Source organism: Cajanus cajan, chromosome 8 (genome assembly GCF_000230855.2).
Source record: "Cajanus cajan strain Asha chromosome 8, NIPB_CcT2T_4, whole genome shotgun sequence".
NCBI lineage: Eukaryota > Viridiplantae > Streptophyta > Magnoliopsida > Fabales > Fabaceae > Cajanus > Cajanus cajan.
Window position 1 is genome coordinate 18,494,666 of NC_138524.1, and position 15,077 is coordinate 18,509,742.

Here is a 15,077-nt window from a genome sequence, read left to right on the forward strand (position 1 = left end):
CTAGTTCAGCTCTTCCTAATTATTTTTAATATTTTTAGTTTTTATTAGCATCATATATGAATCAAAATGTTAATATATCTGCTGCAGAGACACCGTGATACCAGAGGATCCAAGTGCGTGAAGAAATGTGTATACAACTAGGCATTAGTTTCACCCACCTGAGACCTTAGATAATATTCACTCACAGGAAACAATTACAAGGGGTATAACGATAGACAAAGCCAACATCCTATAATCTGATAAAAGCCACAAACAAACTTTTTGTCGTTACAAATTATATATGCATGTCATCCATCTGTAAAATCTATCCATGTAATTTAAATTCGTTTGCCTTAACATTAAAATGATCGAAAGATAAAAATTACACTCTAATTTAGAAAAAAAAAAGAAAAAAAAGCTTCATGTCTTTGCTCTTCTAGTTCCGTCACGCTCAAATTAAGCATGAAAACCTCCTCTAAACATATCCGTAAACCATCCGAACCCATCAATACCACTGCCATGACCTCTTCACACACCTTATCTCACTTCTACGGACACACCTAAAACATGTTTGGGTAAATTTCTCGGAGACATTTTCATAAGATAAAAATAAAAAAAATAAAATAAGTTTTTTCATAAATTGAAATTAACTTAATATATAAATTAATTTGTAAAACTTTTCTCTTATTAGTTTTTTTCAGAATCTTTATTTTTAACTCATACATAAATTAATGTTAACTTATGAGAAAATTTATTTCAATTCTTTTTTGTAATTAGAATTGTAAGTGAATTGGTGAAAGTAAACATTCTTACACCATAATTGCTTAAACAAAAAATCTCAATTTAGCACTAAACCTCATTCTATTAGTATTTAGCGCTCAATAAGTTTTTTTCTCATAAACCGTAGGATGCAAGCTCTTTATACCATTATTAGAAATATTTTGTGAGAAATATAAAAAAATTGGATCTTATAGACAAATTGAAATTAAAATTAGAGATAACAAATTGCCATTAAAATTCATAGCAGATGATGCCTATACATAAAATATAAAATTGTAACAATAATAAATATGCTTATAATAAATTTAAAAATTATAATAAATCTCAATTTAAACACCTATGGTCAAGTGTTATTCCTCCTTTCATATGCAGAGTCTTTGTTTTCTATGCTTGATAGGAGGTGGAGTACTCAAGTGATATTTTGCTTTCTACTTTTATCCACGTTATATAGGTGACATGGTTGTCTAAAAATACTCTACACATTAAAAATGTTAGAATCCCTATCCTCCCAGTGATTTCTATGATTATTTTAGTAGTCTCACTTTTTGGTTCGCTTTCCAAAGGGCATGCATCTTGCTCTTTGTGGAAGTTTCATATTTTGAAGTAATTTCTAGCTAGTTCCTATCAATCCTCTAGGTTTGTTCAGGTGGCTCAAGTGGAATGGCACCCTCCTGCTTGTGGATTTATCAAATGTAACACAGAAGGTGGTGTGTAGGCTCTCTACAGGGCACGTTGCTACTGAAGGTTTGTTTAGAGATAGTAGTGGGGTTTTCTTAGGAGGATTTGTCTTATATATTTGTGTTGTTGATGTCTTGAAGGTGAAGTTGGTTGTTGCTATGTTAGAGATTGCATATGCATTTTTAGCAAGATGGCATAGGTTCTGGTTAAAATGTGATTTGATGATGGTTTTACATGCCTTTCACAATCCTACCTTGTTGCATTGGTTTATTCGTAGTCAATGCAACTTGTTTGGTTTTGTGTTCTAAGAAGCAGTTTCAAGCTTCTCATATTTTTAGAGAGGATAATTATTGTGTTGATAAACTTGTGGCATATGCTTTAGCACATAGGAATGATTTTGTTTGGCAAGACACTTTACCTTCTTTTATTGAGTCTAAGTTTTTCCCTAACCATTGCAGTCTACTTTATTTTCATTTTTATTAATTTTTCTTTGGTTTTGGTCTAGGCCACCCAAGTTCTTTATTTTTCTTTCCTTTTCATTTTGTTTAGGTGTACTATGTTGAGTGTCTTTTACACTCAACTTTTGGTACCTTTTTTAGATAAACTGTAGATATATATATATATATATATATATATATATGATATTTTACCCCTAAATTGAAAGAATCAAGTTATATTAAATAGATAGAAGAGTAGTAGAAAATTTTTAATGATTTCCCTCCTTTTTTTGCAGAAAATTCAGGAAGACAAAATTTTACAGCCATAGTTGTGGTTCTAGAGCTATAATTGTGGAAATCTGGAAAGAAATCAGAAAGTTAGAAAGTTGCAGCTATAGTTGTGGTTCTGCAGTTATAGTTGTGGAAATCTGCACTACAAGAAAAATGCTGATTTTCGACGAAAATTTCCAACGGAAACAAGTAAATTTTCGACGGATTTTTTCTTTTCCGACGGATTTCCAACGGATTTCAATCCGTCGAAAACAGTGGCGTCGGGAAAAAAATCCGTCAGAAATAACTAAATCCGTCAGAAATTTCTGACAAAAAATTTCGTCAGAAAATTCCATCGGAAGTTTCCATCAGAAATTTTCGACAGAATTTTTTGTCAGAAATTATAATTTTTTTTAATTTTAATAAATTTATTAATGTAACAATCCTCATATTTAGCCTCTCAAGGGTTCTGTTTCATGATATTTCACTGTTTAGCATGTTTTATTCTTACTTGTGCAATTTCTGGGAAACTTCCCAGAAAGTCACCCATCTCTGTACTACTTCAGGTCAAGCACGTTTAACTGTGAAGTTCTGATGAGTAAGTTATCGAAATATATATGTATGTTATCAGTATAACTTGTACAAATTAATTCATTTAAGTCATCATCAAATATACAATCTCATATTTGTACTATAATAATAATATATAATAATTTTATATTACGAATAATAATAATAATAATAATAATAATAATATATTTAATTATTCTTTATTTATATGTACTTACTTTTATAATTAACATCTACTTATTTTTATTTAAAATTATAATTTAAATTATTTAATTTTATAATTTATAATGATAATATAATTTATAAAATTATAAATATTTATTTGTTAAATTAAATTTTAATATTTTAAATAAATTATTAATTAATTTAATATATTTACTTACCTTAAATCAAACATATAAAATTCAAAAAAATGTATTTATCCTTGTTTTATTTTCTAATTATCAACTATTAATAAAATACTAACTTAAAATCTTATCAAATTATATATAATTTTCTCATATCAAATTTAAAACCAGATATTAGTTATACAAAAATATTAAGATCATATAGTAAATTGTCAATAAAATTTTAGTTAAATAATTTAAAATAATTAATGTTTCAATTATATTGTTAATTAGCAAATAATTTATTCCAAAACTAATTAATTTTTTATATATTAATTATCAGTAAAATTTAATAACTTTTAAATTAACAATTAATTAGATCGATGAAATTCAACACACACCATGAGTTATTGAGCGGAATAACTTTACCAAGAGTTATTTTGTAAGTTATCTTAAATCAAACATATAAAATTAAAAAAATGTATTTATCCTTGTTTTATTTTTTAATTATCAACCATTAATAAAATACTAACTTAAAATCTTATCTAATTATATCATAATATTTTCATATCAAATTTAAAACCATTTCTTACATTTTTGACAAATATAAATTTGTCTGAAATATTCCATAAAAAATGTAGCTTTTCCTACAAAAATTTTCTTATTGAAAATATAAATTTTCAAACAGATTTAATTTTGTTTTATAAGAAATCATCTTCGATTAATATAAAATTTTGTATATATGATTTAAGAGTAAAAGATTTTCAATTTAATGGTTGAATTTACAAAATTCACATTTAATATAAAATTATTGAGTGGTGTAATACTTAGTAAAATTTACACCAGTGTAATTATAAACCCCCTCATATATATATATATATATATATATATATATATATATATTAAATGTGCCTTTTACTAAGTAATTATAACCCCCCTCTTAATAATGAATTAATAAAAAAAGTTTAATTATAATATATATATATATATATATATATATATATGTCTTAATATTCACATATATAATGTAATATATTAAAATAAATAATTTTTTGATAAAATAAAATTTGTAACATGCATGTTTATCTTTTGTATTTTTTATTTATTGTATACGTTGATTGAAAAAATCAAAATTGTAAAATTGTATATATTGATTAAAAAAATCAAAATAAGAAAAATCAGAAGGTTTATGTTCCATTTAGAATTGTTATTATAAGATATATTTTAAAATAAATTATCATGTAAAAATATATATTAGATATTAAAAATATATTTATATCATAAATAAATTAAACTGGATTTTTATAGAATTTAACATATTTATTTTTATATTTTTATTAATGTTAAATTATTATAAAATAAGTCTTTATGATTGTAGTTCTACCCAAACATTTAAAAAATGTCTATGATAGATAAATAAGTCATAGCTAAGATATATATTTTTAAAGAAAGTTAGGTTCAAACCAACTAAATTATAATAAAATATAGTGTGACCTAATTTATTTTCATCTTTAATACTAATCATAGATATAAAAAACTTGTAGTAAATAATTATAATATATATTTATACTTTTAAAAGTTAAATATAAATTTTTAATACTACAAATATATAAATAAGTATTGTGCCCACTATATAAAATTTCTGGATATGTCACTGTATATATATATATATATATATATATATATATATATATATATATATATATATATATATATATATATATATATATATATATATATCTGTGTGTGTGTGTGTGTGTGTGTAATTTTAAGCTTATTACTTCTAGAAAATAAAAAAAAATTCTTCTAAAATATAAAACTACTATTTATGTTAAATAAACTAATATATGCACTAATTATTTAATACAAAATTCATGAAACACACAAATATGAAAATATTCACACTTGAACTTGCTTACAATAATTTTAAAGACAATATACTAACATCTCCAAGTAGTTTATAAATATTTAAAAATAAATATTATTTATTTAAAATAATTGTTAAGATCAAAAATATTAATTTTAGAAGGTTTAAATATATTTTAGTCCTTATAAGATGGGTGATTTTGATTTTGGTCATTGTAAATTTTTTTCTTTTTATTTTATCCTTATAAGATTTATAAAGATTGTCTTGTACTTGTAAAATGAGTAAAATATTTTTCTTTGATTTTCATCCCTCTAAAATATAAATTCACTTGTTTGATTATTTTAAGGTAGATAAACCCTAAGATAATTATTTATCTTTTTTTAAAAAAATTCAAAGTAGTCAAAAATGATTACATATAAAATGAATTAAAAATAAAAATTCAAATTTTAGAAAATGAAAATAAGAATTAAAAATAAGAAATTTCTGACAGATTTATATTTCTGTCGAAAATTTCTGACGGAAACATAAATCCGTCAGAAATTTCTGACGGAATATTCTGTCAAAAATTTTCCATTAGAAATTTCTGACAGATTTATTTTTCCGTTCCGACATATTTATATTTCCATCAAAAAATTTTGACAGAAAATTTCTGATAGAAAATTCTATCAGAAATTTCTGACGGAATTATCCGTCGAAAAATTCCTTCAGAAATTTTTGACGAATCCATATCCATCAGAAATTTTCAGTCAGAAATTTACATTTTTCTTATAGTGCTGGATTGCAAACTTAAGGATCTAGAGACTTGAAGCTAAAGTTGTAGGCTCACAACTTGAGCCATGGAACACTAATGATTGAGAGAGAGCACCAGAGAGTCACAACCATAGTTGTAAAATTCATAGCTACAACATTGGAATTTCCTTAAGCTGTAGTTGTGAAGCTTACTTCACCTTGAAGAACTCTCCACAGCCATAGTTGTGATTCTACACCTGCAGCGGTGGGCTTGAAAGTTGTAATTTCTCCCCTGTTTTGAAGCTAATACAAAAAGGGAATAGAAGAATTGAAAGGGATCGCGAAAACAGAGACAAAAACAAGAGCTGGGAGCATAGGAGGAAGAAAGAACGGAGTGGGAACGAAGATTTGGAGGCTGGATCACTTGGGAACGAGGATCAATTCCTTTTCTTCATCTCTTCCTTTGTACTTTCCTCTTCCACTCCTTTGATCTTGTAAATGGCCATGAGGGGCTAAATCATTAAGGATTGGTTCGGATGTAACTACTAACTCTTCTTTTTCTTAAATATATATGCATTTCATTCTCATCACTTGTGTTTGATTCTTCTCTTAATACTTATATCGGTTTGATCACCCGTTGTATGATTTTTGGGTTTTGAATCCGGTTGGAAAATGTTTTTGAAAACCCAAATTGAATCTTGCACCTAAACATCTCTTGTTCTAGGAATAGACTTGATTTGTTTAGTCACCTTGTTTAAGTCATTGTTCTTAATGCAAAGTGTTAATCTCAAAACATAGAGGAATCACGTTTTAAATTAATCACTTTAGGATTCAACTTTGAGAGATCTTGTTGAATTACTAAATGAATGTGGAAGTCATGAAATTGAAATCATATTTATTTTAAGAAGATTTAAGAGTTAGCAAGTGCTCCTGAGTTCAATCCTTGCTTCTTAGAATTGTTCTTATAAATTTTACATTCTCATTCTATTTTACTTCACATTAATTCACTTTCAACCATATCAATGTCTCTTATTGGATCATTAGAGTAAGAATTACTAAATTCTCAAATCCCTAAGAATGATATTTAAATACTACATCGAAACTTGGTCCACTTGCCAAGTGGAGTGTTTGCAAAAATCTCATCATACTACAAATAAATAGTGAATAATCGTCAACTTAGAGTCTTTATTTTACCCCTTGAATTAGTAATATTTCAAAGATAGTGATTATATGTTTTATTATATAATAACTAGCTACACTTTTAGCTTTTAATTTATTTATTAGACTATATAATTGAATATCAAATTTAATTATTAGTAATTATTCTGATCGTAAGTTCGTTAGCATTGTTATAGAGTTACACATTTGAGGTATTGTTTGCTTTGATACTCGTTGGGTCATTACATTTTTTTCCTTAAAAAAATATTTTGGTGGGTTAAGGAAATTAAAAGTGTGTTTATAAACTATCCTTAGTCTCAATTTCTAAATGATATGGAATTTTTAGACATATTGGAACAAGCCCCCAATTAATATAGGCTAAGGTATAAGAGTGACCTAGGCCTTTCTTCTAGTGTCAATGTTCCGATCGTATATTTGCTAGCATCATTAAGCTCACATGTTTATCCTTGAAAAGACATTTGGATGGGTTAAGGAAAAAGGTTGTTTATCAATTAAAAGTTTCACATCTCCTAAAAATCAAGACTAAAGGTAGTTTATAAATGATATGTATCATATTTTCTTTAATTTCATAGTATAAATTAATTGAAACACTTGTCTTAATTTCTTTTTTTACTTGAGTACTTGTATTTTAATTTGTAGAAAGTTAACTTTTGTTTATAACTTAAGCTTTTAGGAAATTTACAAGCCTTTTTTTATGTTGTTTTCTAAATGAGAAGGAAAAGGGTATGAAACATTAAAAGAAACAAGTGAAAAGCTTAGTCAAACATCAAGAGAGAAGAAGAAATTTGACTAAGTATTAGTGTTAAGGGTGGAACCCCACACTTAGTGCCAACCTTCCAAAAAGGTTAGCAAGTTGATTCATTTTGTCACGCTAGGCATAAAATTCCATACTTAGCTCCATAGCTCTAGAAGTCAATTTGTATAATTACGTATAACACACTTAGTGCCAAAATGCTGAAATATCAATGTCATTAATGAGGAGAGATAAAAGGGTTTATGACCTAAAATCAAGAGATTGGAAGGCCATCATTAAGGAACATTTCTTGGAGTGTGTATGGCAGTTGGAAGAGCTCATATGACTTCAAGATAAGTCTTTTTTTTCCATCATTTTTGTTGTGCTCTATGTCTATGTATAGCTAAGCTCACTCTTGTTGGAGTTTGATTTAACCATACATATTCTCATATTCACATTCTAAGTTATTAATCCTAGTCATTATTTAATATTATTTCTCTTTTCTTTACTTAATGTTTGTTATGGTTTGATCATCCTTAACTTGATTTTGTGGGTTTAAAGTGATTAAAAAATACTTGTAAGCCTTTGAATTGAAGTACAATAGCTAATAGCATTTACCTCCAAGAATGAAGTAAAAGTCATTAGTCATTCATAGATTTTTGTTCTTAAAGTTGGGTCCTTGGTTAAGTTATGCAAGGAATTGATAACTTGGTCAAAAAGTTTAGACTCTAACATTCAAGGAATTAATGTATGAGTATATTTGCAAATTGGATGATAATTTCTGAACTTATAATTGGGTTAAAAATTATTCTAAGCATGAAAAAATGGTTTGGTGAAGTTAAATTTCTAATATATTTTATTATTTTATTAAAATTAGTTTTTGCATTATAAGTGTTTGTAAAAATACAAAAAAAGGATTTGTATAATATTTATCTTTGTTTATGCACTTTCTTTATTTTTGCAAACAATCAAAATTTCCATTTTTAATAATTTAGTTTAACATATTTAGTAATTTGTGTCAAGTATTACGTAAATCCTTTAAGAGACGATACTCACACTCATCATTAAACTACTTGTATGAATTTCTACATTTATCAAAGAGATAACAAAAAATACCCTCCATCTTTAGTTAAAACACTTTTTTGAAGATAAAATTGTGATGAATCATCGAATATTTAAACAGACAATATTCCAATGTAGTGACTCTAATGATACCAATGACTTGCCGTTGAAATACTATTTGTGATAGAAACCATTAAAAATTGTAAATGGTAGGTGAAAAACAACCAGGTTAATATATAAGAATGAAAATTAAATAGTGTGTTTAAAACTTTTGAAAAACCTTTTAAAATTTACTTAGCCTTTCACAAATATATAATTGGGAACAAATCCTCATGATACAATAGAAAAAATAGAAAAGACAAAGACAAAAGATTTTATATTGTTTACTTTATAATTTAGAGGTAAGTTTAATCCCTTCTTCATTGAAGAATTTTCATTACTCAAATTTGAGTACAACCAAGTATTTTTGAATTCTTTTCAAGTCTTATAAACTATCAGACTTAACCTTAGCTAAGCTCCACCAAGCCTTATGCGCAAGTTTCTTGTCAAGCTAATATCTTTGCATAACTTAATTTGAAATTTTATCCTACTAAAACCCAACAAATAAATAAGCGCAAGATTTATAATAGAAAACATATGTTCCTTGCGGCATAACGAATAAGATGTATAAGACAACTCAGGTTGTCCATATGGTATTGATGTTATCAAATAAGCAAGGATAGACATTAATTGGACGAACTAGTTAAGAGTATATAAAGGATGAGAGGACTAAAATAAAAAATTCTCTATTTTTCAAAACAAAAAAATTTATTGAAGTTTTTTTTATTTGTATTTTAATTTTTTGAATTAATGTCAGATCTTGCAAGGAAATTTGCCTTGGTATTTTTCGACATCACGCTATATTCTTTTCAAAGTGTAAACAATCAGTAACATAAGTTTTTCAACACATTTCGATGTCTGTGGCCCGTCATTGACTCACAAGTCTTCTTTGACAACAATCACTTCACTTATTTTATGGCTATCCTCTTCCTCCGTGTAATATAAAACGCTTTTATTCACGCAAAAACCCGTCTTCCTCAACCCTCTACTTCTACTAGTGGTAGAGGCCATATCGTGGTTGCAAACGTAATTTAGAAGTCATTGCTTCCATAGCATCAAAATGTTATTCTTTTGGTTCTTATTATTCTCCTACATGGTTACAACTTCAACTTCACTAGACAGTTTAGCAATGGGTCAATCTATGAGAGATGGTGATACTTTGGTTTCAGCAGGTGGAATTATTGAAGTGGGTTTCTTCAGTCCAGGAAATTCAACAAGAAGATACTTGGGTATATGGTACACAAATGTATCCCCTTTCACTGTGGTGTGGGTGGCTAACCGAAACACACCTCTTGAGAACAAATCAGGAGTTCTCAAACTCAATGAAAAAGGGATTCTTCTGCTTCTCAATGCTGCAAACAGCACCATTTGGAAATCCAACATATCTAGCATAGCATTGAATAATTCAACTGCTCATCCATTGGATTCGGGAAATTTTGTAGTGAGAAATGGACAGGGAACTAACGATGACAACATCTTGTGGCAGAGTTTTGATTATCCGGGTGATACATTGTTGCCAATGATGAAACTTGGATGGAACTTGGAGACTGGTCTAGAAAGATATCTATCATCTTGGCAAAGTGTTGATGATCCTGTTGAGGGGGAATATACTAAAAAAATTGATCTCAGAGGGTACCCTCAATCAATTGAATTCCAGGGACCTCATATAATAACGAGAGCAGGGTCATGGAATGGATTGTCTAATGTTGGAAATACGGGTCCAACTCATGAAATATCGCAAAAGTTTGTGTTGAATAAAAAAGAGGTGTATTATGAGTACTGGCTTCGTGATAGATCGGTCTTCTGTGTACATACGCTGACTCCTTCGGGCAAAGCGCAGACTTGGTTTTGGACAACTCAAAGTAGAAATCGGCAACTCGTCTCAACTGGGGACAGAGATCCATGCGATCAATATGCCTTTTGTGGTGCAAATGCTATATGCAACTATGAAGGTAGCATTCCAAATTGTGAATGCATTAGAGGCTATGCTCCCAAGTCTCCTGATCAGTGGAATATAGCAATTTGGTCCAATGGATGTGTTCCAAGGAATAAATCAAATTGCAAAAACAGTTACACAGATGGCTTCTTGAAGTACACCAACATGAAAATACCAGACACGTCTTCATCAACGTACAATACAACCATGAACCTTGAAGAATGTAAGAATTCGTGTATTAAAAACTGTTCTTGTACAGCATATGCAAGTTTAGACATTCGAGATGGAGGAAGTGGGTGTCTGCTTTGGTTTAATAATCTAGTTGACACGAGGAAATTCTCTCAACGGGGACAAGACTTGTATATCAGAGTCCCTGCTTCAGAATTAGGTACGGGTTTATTTTCATTTTGTCTTTTGCCTTTGATTGATTTGCTTTCTATTATTATGGCTTGAAATCTCATGCTCAAGACAATCATCAAAAGGAAGATCTACGGGTTGTAATATTTTGCTCACTGAAAAGAAAGTTATTACTAATGCATGTTGTATATCAGATGGCAATTACTTTTATTAAATATTGTTTTTTCTACCTCACTCGGTCTAAAGAGATTAGAGTCACTTTTATTAAATATCATGCTCTGTTTCTTTTAGATCATGCTGGCCATGGAAACATGAAGAAAAAGATAGTAGAAATCACAGTTGGGGTGATTATTTTCGGATTAGTCATAAGTGCATGCATATTCATGATAAAAAATCCAGGTACGTACATAGATGTAATTCACTATCGAATACAGCTATTAGGAACAATAAACGAAGAAAACAAAATCTATGCATATTAGTATTATATGTTAGTGTTTAAATATTGTTATTTTCCAACAAATCAGGGGCAGCAAGAAAACTTATCAGCAAGCATTACAAAATTAAACAGAAAAAAGAAGATGTTGAGTTGCCAACTTTCAATTTGTCAGTCTTAGCTAATGCTACTGAAAACTTTTCAATCAGAAACAAACTTGGAGAAGGTGGCTTTGGACCAGTTTATAAGGTGATAAAGAAATCTGACAAACAGAACCTCTATTTTGCTTTAAAACTTACTTACTTTAGCAGATGATTTTTTCCAGGGCACACTGATAGATGGACAAGAGTTAGCAGTGAAAAGGCTTTCAAAGAAATCAGGACAAGGGTTAGAAGAGTTCAAAAATGAAGTAGCATTGATTGCAAAACTTCAGCATCGTAATCTTGTAAAGCTTCTTGGTTGTTGCATCGAAGGGGAAGAAAAAATATTAATTTATGAATACATGGCGAACAAAAGCTTGGACAAGTTTGTTTTTGGTTGGACCCTTATGATTTATTCTAAACATCTATGTATTTAATTTCCTATCTGTGGCATATGATTTAATGGAGGCTGCAACTGCTATGCTAAATGCATGTCTCTTTTTTATTAGATGAGACCAAAAGGAATTTGCTAGATTGGGATAAGCGTTTCAACATTATTAGTGGCATAGCTCGAGGACTTTTATATCTTCATCAAGACTCTAGGCTGAGGATTGTTCACAGAGATCTTAAAACAAGCAACATTTTACTAGATGCAAATTTGGATCCCAAAATATCAGATTTTGGCTTGGCTCGATTATTTGTAGGAGATCAAGTTGAGGCAAACACAAATAGGGTGGCCGGAACATAGTTAGTTTCTATGTGAATTTGATTCTTTAATATTGTGTTGTCAATTTCTATTTATTTAACAATGAAAAAATTATTTTCAGCGGTTACATACCTCCGGAATATGCTGCACGTGGACATTTCTCAATGAAATCAGATGTCTTTGGTTATGGTGTGATAGTACTAGAGATTGTGAGTGGGAAGAAAAACAGAGAATTTTCAGACCCAGAAAACAACAATAATCTTCTTGGCCATGTAAGCATACTGAATTAACAATGATGCTACTTAGTATAAATTTAATCATTTCCAATTCCAACCTACTAATTTAATTCTCACCATCCCAGTCATGGAGATTATGGACTGAAGAGAGGACAATGGAACTACTGGATGAAGTGTTAGAAAAACAATGTGTATCCTCAGAAGTCATACGATGCATACAAGTCGGCCTACTATGCGTGCAACAAAGACCAGAAGATAGGCCAAACATGTCATCTGTTGTTTTAATGTTGAATGGTGATAAGTTACTGCCAAAGCCAAAGGTTCCTGGTTTTTACACCGAGATAGATGTTACATCTGAAGCAAATTCTCCATCGGAAAATCACAAATTATGCTCAATAAATGAACTGTCCATCACATCGTTTGGTGCAAGATAGAAAAGGGATGCAAGAAAAATGTTAGGGCTTAACCTTCTAATGTGTGACATAACAGTAATTTGATTATATAACTAGTGAAAGTGCTGTTCTGAGATCCGGCTTAACATTGTTTCATGTATCCAAACAAATGTATTAGACAAGCATACTATCAAGACAATAGTAATTGTTAATTATATTATGATGAGCCATACACTTTATGATGTCTCAAGTAATTCTGTTTTGTTACAATGTAGTAATGCTCAAGCACTTTAAATAACTAGTTCAGCTCTTCTGCATTATTTTTAATATTTTTAGTTTTTATTACCATCATATATGAATCAAAATGTTAATATATCTGCTGCAGAGACACCATGACACCAGAGGATCCAAGTGCGTGAAGAAATGTGTATACAACTAGGCATTAGTTTCACCCACCTGAGACCTTAGATTCACTCACAGGAAGCAATTACAAGGGGTATAACGATAGACAAAGCCAACATCCTATAATCTGATAAAAGCCACAAACAAACTTTTTGTCGTTGCAATATATACATGTTATCCATCTGTAAAATCTATCCATGTAATTTAAATTCGTTTGCCCAAACATTGATGATATCTTTTTAATAGAGAAAAAAAAATATAGTAATGATGGGAAAAAAATGAAAAAGAAATAGATAAACAACAACAAAAAGAAATCCATTTAATAATTTATTTTAATTTAATATTATTAATCTAAACTAATGACTTAACGTTGAAAAACAGTAAAAAAAAATAATGAAAAGAGTTACAAATACCCAGTGCCACAGTAAAGCACAAATTGAGGTTCTATTTTCTGCATAATAATTTTCATGTTGTCTCTCACTCTCACTCTCTCATAATACACAACACGTGACATGGCTCAAAAGAATAATTTATATATATAATGAGAATAAAAGAAATAAAAGCAATATCCATGGAATTCTCTGGAATGCATGAGTCGTCAAAATATTTTGAAAACCGATACAAGAAAGAGGGACGCTTCTTTTACTTTCTCTTCAGCTGTCCCCATTGATGGAAACTAATGTTTGTTTGTGTTAGACTTTGAGAATTTTCTTGATTTTTTGAATACAAAATCTGTTGTACTGTGCTTGTTTTGATAGCAATCTATTTTAGGTGAAAAGTAGGTGATTAGAGTATGTTTTTGGTAAATATGCAGTAGGTAAAAGTGGGTAGTACAACTAAGTCATAAAATGTATGCATTTTTTTGAATACTAAGCTTGTAACATAAGAAGTTGTATTGTAACTTGCATATATGAAGAAAAATGTGAATGAAAAACTGATTGCCCACTAAAAACTTGTTTTGCTCTATTTTTGCTCTCCACTCTTCCTATCATTCTGTTTTCATTTTTCATCATGGTATCAAGAGCTTCATTGATCTTTTAGGATCTGTGAGGGAGAAAAAAAAAATCTAAAAAACAGAGTTTTTGTGTGTGAGAGAAAACCAACAAGAAACCCACTCAAAAAAACCTTCAACCAATGGCTTCCGGTAGCAATTCATTGCCTCCACCTCTAGTATTTGCTAGAGAAAATTATGATTTGTGGGCTGCAAAGATGAGAACCTATCTTAGAGCTCAAAGTTTGTGGGAAGTGGTGGAAAATGGAAGTAACCCAGCTCCTTTACCAGACAACCCAATAATGGCTTAGGTAAGATTTCATAGTGATGAAGTGGCTAAAGAAGGCAGAGCACTTTCCATCATACAAGTAGCTGTTCATGATGATGTTTTTATCAAGATTTTGAATCTTGTTACAGCAAAAGAGGCTTGGGATATCAAGGAGGTGTTCCAAGGTAGTGAAAGAACAAGGAGGATGAAGGTGCTAAATTTGAGAAGAGAATTTGAAGCCATCAAAATGAAGGAAGCTGAAACAGTGAAGGAGTTTGCTGACAGGCTTTCTAAAGTGGTTACACAAATCAGATTATTGGGTGAAGAACTCAGTGATCAACGAGTTGTGGAGAAAATATTGGTATGTCTTCCAGAGAGGTTTGAGTCAAAAATCTCCTCTCTTGAAGAAAATAAGGATTTTTCTCATATATCAATTTCAGAACTTGTAAATTCTTTACAAGCCACTGAACAGAGAAGATCCTTAAGGATGGAAGAAAATGTTGAAGG

At 29.5% G+C, this 15,077-nt stretch overlaps 1 protein-coding gene across 1 annotated transcript; it reads left to right on the plus strand.

Moving 5' to 3' along the window:
* The first annotated feature begins 9,597 nt into the window (after positions 1 to 9,597).
* On the plus strand, positions 9,598 to 13,213 carry LOC109807094 (G-type lectin S-receptor-like serine/threonine-protein kinase At4g27290). Its single transcript, XM_029273122.2, has 7 exons — positions 9,598 to 11,033; positions 11,294 to 11,401; positions 11,527 to 11,684; positions 11,761 to 11,971; positions 12,085 to 12,322; positions 12,403 to 12,553; positions 12,643 to 13,213. The coding sequence occupies exons 1-7, from the start codon at positions 9,770 to 9,772 to the stop codon at positions 12,949 to 12,951; spliced, it is 2,439 nt and encodes an 812-aa protein (XP_029128955.2). The 5' UTR covers positions 9,598 to 9,769; the 3' UTR covers positions 12,952 to 13,213.
* Positions 13,214 to 15,077: the final 1,864 nt, after the last annotated feature.